Source organism: Phaethon lepturus, unplaced genomic scaffold, assembly GCF_000687285.1.
Source record: "Phaethon lepturus isolate BGI_N335 unplaced genomic scaffold, ASM68728v1 scaffold27580, whole genome shotgun sequence".
In the NCBI taxonomy this organism is placed as follows: Eukaryota; Metazoa; Chordata; class Aves; order Phaethontiformes; family Phaethontidae; genus Phaethon; species Phaethon lepturus.
Window position 1 is genome coordinate 36,501 of NW_010514597.1, and position 4,787 is coordinate 41,287.

Consider the following 4,787-nt stretch of genomic DNA (forward strand, 5'->3'; position numbering starts at 1 on the left):
TCCCTTCAGTATTTTCTGATACTGGGGAACATTTCTTATAGTTACTTGTTACTTGAGGCTTTTCCTGCCCAGAACAGTGCAGATTGCTTAGGCATCTCTGCCAGCTGTTTGTTAAACTGCTTCTAAGTTACATTATTCTTTTTCTGTCATATAGGTTATTCCCTGATGTTTCATCTTTAGCATTGCCAGATGTATTTTCTAGTCCACTGATTTAATGGAATATTATTACTGTTATTTGTAAAAGTCACTCTTTGCTTCCTTCCATTTAGAATGCATCAGCTCCGTAATACACACTTTCCTGTAGGGCTTTTGTTACTTGATGGAAGTACACAAAGTTACATACAACATTTATAAATCATTATTAGGATTGGAAATACCAAATAGCTTTGGTTCTCAGCTCTGCTTCTTTGAAATGGAACTTAGACCTGTGGCTCAAAAGTACTGGTTTATCTTCAGTTCTCATTGTCCTTGTATTTTGTGCAATTGTTGATACTAAGAAACTAAAGAAATTTCGAATTATAAATTGAGGGTTGTTGGGTTTTGAGAATTTCTGAAAATGTGATTACTTAAGTAACTAAATTTGGATTCAAGAGTTAATATTTAAAAGTCTGCTTTTTAAAAAATTTGTTCCTTAATTTAAGACCCTCAATTGTTAATGCATATGAAATAAGCATTTCTCTAGTGTATTTTAGTTGTGAGCACATTTCCATTTGAATACAGACACATTAGAAATACATGTCATAGACTCCTAACTAGTGTTTCCACTATTGCACTTTTATGTTCTGGCATCCTTCGGAGTTCCTTCTGGCTCCAGACACCTTCACGCTCAGAATGGTACAATTTGTGTCATACATGCTGCAAAATCATGGCTTGGTTGTGACTTTTTGTTGCCACTATTCTTGCCATATTTTCTTTGTGGTAAGGGTGGGAAAATCAGTTCAGATAAAATTGTTTGGACACAGTTAAGACAAGTATGCTGTTCTGTTTTATTGAGTCCCTGTTCATTTATCCCTTGCTCAGATTTGGAGGTCCTGAGAAAGAGGTGTCTGCTGTATGGTTTTTACTTTCTGTTTATTTTTCAAGATGGAGGATTTAAAATGCATATTTAATTTGTGCAGGACATTCAGATTTGTTAAAAGGCTGGTCAGATGATCTGAGGAGATTGTTGGGGATGTACAAGGCAAGCAGTTAGGAAGTTGGAGATAATGGAGGTTACCATTTTTCATATTGATGAATTTGGCAATTGGAATATAGGGATGTTGGAGACCAAAGGAGAATTTGGGAACAAACAAGAAATTACTGTCATTATCACAAAAGCCTTACTTAAGTGGAACAAATTGTCCACTCTTGGAAGTGTCCTTCTCCATAAGGGATACTGCTAATTAAATAACTCAGACCCATCTGGTACCTATTTTAATCTCCAGTGACTACTTTATTCCATGCTGTGCAGAGAGCCAAGGCTCATAGTGAAGGGCAAGAACTAAACAAGGTCTTTGGAGTTTGAACTTATTTGAGAAGTTTCTTTAGCATAGATTTTGTTCAGTGTCAGCATCAGCTTTTGTGGATCAAACCATTTGTGTATGTAACGGAAATAAGAACAGGACTGTGAAAGATGAAGATGATGCACAGACTTTTCAGGAAAAAAAACTATGTGCTTTTGGGAAAATTGGAATCAAAAAGACCCCTACTGTAAGAAAAGTCTGTTAAAATTAGCCTAAGAAAAATAATCTGAGAAAAGTATGTATGCAAGGCAAAATGTTTACTCTTTTCTCTAGAACTCTTTTAAGTGTGCATCTGTGGAAGGGGTTTCTATCTCCAGTTTAGCTGCCTGTGAATATCCGGGTTGAAATAGGGACTTTGAGATCCATGGATACTCAACTATTTGGAGGAGTAATTTCACTGATAATTTTCTGCAAAAGTACTAATTCATCAGAGAAAGGCATCTGTAATTTAATTTATATACAGTGCACGTCAGGTAACTTTGCTGAGATTCCTGGAAGTGTGTAGCTTCTCTGATAAGCATGAGATGACTGCTTTCCTGCAAACTACCTCCATATGTCAATGGAGGTACCTATTTCAAGACGATGGCACTCACCAGTACCTCTAAAGTCTGGAATATGGTTGAGTTTTTAAATCCACTCCTTGTTCTTTACTCCCTGTCTACTAAGAGGATTTTCTTCATCAGTGTTTTAAATAACCAGAAAATTCCTTATAAAAAATGAGTTTCACCACTGAGATTCCACAATTCAGCATGCAGACACACAAAAGTAATGTTAAGCATACAAATGTACCTTTCTCCTTTTATGCAAATGCTTCAAAATGTAGCCTTCAATTTCATAGAAACATACTGTTATCCAGAACAACGTAATACACCTTTGCCAAAACATGAAAAGTACATGGGTATGTATTCAGTGAAAGTCATTTAGCAGGAAAGTACGTATGGAAGCACTATAAAAATAGATTTTTACAGTAATTATTTCAGTGAGCAATAGAACTTAGAAGAGAACTTCTTATGTGTATACTAGTGTGAATTGCTGGGAGAAAAAGCGCTACAGGGACCAAAGCTTACTGTAAAAAAAAATCCAAAATTGTTAAACAAGTCTGCAGAAGCAGACCCCTGATAAACATTTGTTCAACTACTGTGAACACTAACTACTATAAGTATTCCATAAAAATTGTTAAAGATTACCAAGCAAATTGTCATAACTGAAAAAAATCCTACATCTAGTATTTGAAAAACATGCCATTAAGTACCATATTTTAACATATATATTGTACTTGGGGATAAAGATAATATACCATATTCAGCCTTATCTTAGCATTTCATAAATTCTGAGTTCTTATCCAAGCAGCTTCAAAGATCCTTCCATGTTACTTGCATGCCTTGGTTGTAGAAAGAAAGGAAGAGTGATGACCTAAAAGACTAGAGCCAGCTTTTCATCAAAGTTCTATCTCTAATCTTATCTTTATAGTTCATACTCTTTTCAGACAAGCTAGAGGCTGCTACCATGGGAATAACAAACTCCATTCCCAATAGTAATAAAACATAGCATGTTGTGGATGGCTGCCATTGCAGAGGGTGTTAGTGATAATACATTTCTCTCATGAGAAACAGTGATTTTTATGTTTTCATTTTCAGGTGAGAACACAGTCCTGTGCTGTTTGGGCACAAATTAAAAGTAAGTCAATTTTTCTTTCAATGAGAAAACCAAAGTTGTCATGGCTTTGCTTGGCAGCATAAACTACTAGTTGCTGTGGCTGTTTCTTCATTTGCCATTAATGGTCAGTTGACTGAGGATTGGAAAGGTTAGAGGCACAAAATTTGCTTTGCACTTCGGTATTCCATTCCAGTGGATTCAGTAATCCATTATAAAATGGGTTTTCTGGTTTCTCCTTGGTTTTCAATATTACCCTTTCTATGCATCACATCCAAATCTTTATAGCAATTTTTGTGCGCAAAGGATATGAGGAACAGAAGGTGCGAAATTTTAGAAGCCTGTTTTAAGATAGTTCTATATTGGCTTAAAGATAATAAAAATTTTTTTTTTAGCTTTTAGAAGCCACATTATTTATTTTAGTGTGTTCAGGTGCGCCTTGGAGAATTAAGTCCCTTTTGTGAACTTCTGTGAACCATGTGAAAGTGAAAAATATGGCTAATTTTTGTACTTTTAAGTACAGTTTCTTGAAAGTATAATGGCATGACTTTGAAAGCTGGTGAATTTCTCAGCGTGGTTTTATCTTTGTTTTTCTTTTTGACTATAAAATGTTTCCAGTGAATGCGTTTACCTTAGAAGAGTTTGGAATCCACTAGAGATCAAGTTACCTTCCTTTCCTGCATGGTAGAAAGTACTGTCTTCATCCATTTCATCGTGTTTCAGCAAAAAGCAAACATTTTCCTCTCCTGACAAAGAAAGTGACACCACTGGAGTCCCCTACAAACTCTAAATTCTGCTTTTGAGTTGAAAGGTTCACAAATTAGAGTTAGGAAATGCAGTGGCACTGGAGAGTAAGACAGTACTTTGGAGCGATAATAAACCATTGAGTGCTTGAGGTGCATCTCATCCACTGTTCACAAAACCTAATGTCTGACTATTGCTGTTACTGATCTTTTGGTGACAATGGTTTGTTTAGTTCAGGTTGCCTTTTGTTGTTTAGTCCCGTGATGTAGTCATTTACCGCCACACTTAGAATATAACTTAGGCAGTTTGTGGTTGTGGAGACTCTGCTAAGATCAAGGATTCCCTAGGTTTGAGGGCTCTATTGCTAGAGCTGTATAGGCAGGAGTTGTAAAATAACTGAAAAGACTGAAAACTGTCTTCATCTGAATTTGTCATTTATCTGCTTATAGAGCATCGTCAGAGGCTGTCTTACATATGGGTGGATTTTGGTTTTGGGATGAAAAGAATGGGCATTGGAAGATGGGAATAGGACAGGTCAGACCTTTGGCTTTCTGTTGTAAATCCATTTGCCTCTATAGTGAATGGCATTCCAGCAAACGGTGTTCTTGGCCTGCTGTACTTCTGCAGCTGGAGTGGCTGAGAGTATTTTTGGCTCACTGAATCTTTTGAGAAATATTTCTTAATTTAGTTTATGTGGAAGGCAAATCTGTAAATCACATCTAAACCAAATGGGCCAGTTTCAGATGCTGTCTAGACAAAGCTACAGATTTTATGATAAATGTTTGCCATTAAAAGTGTTAGAAAGCTGTTAAAAGCACACTTCCTTATGTCACAAATAAGTAAAATGAATTCAGAGGGTTTTTTACCAAATATACTCTAGAATGTGTA

The 4,787-nt window shown here is 36.0% G+C and overlaps 1 protein-coding gene across 1 annotated transcript in view; it reads left to right on the top strand.

Annotated features, from left to right (window-relative positions):
* SUSD1 (sushi domain containing 1) overlaps positions 1-4,787 on the top strand; it is a gene marked incomplete at its 5' end in the record, with an annotated part of 43,968 nt that overhangs the window by 35,028 nt on the left and 4,153 nt on the right. The window contains one exon of the mRNA XM_010293438.1: positions 3,140-3,179. Within this exon, the coding sequence (XP_010291740.1) occupies positions 3,140-3,179 (40 nt within the window). The remainder of the gene's footprint in view (positions 1-3,139; positions 3,180-4,787) is intronic.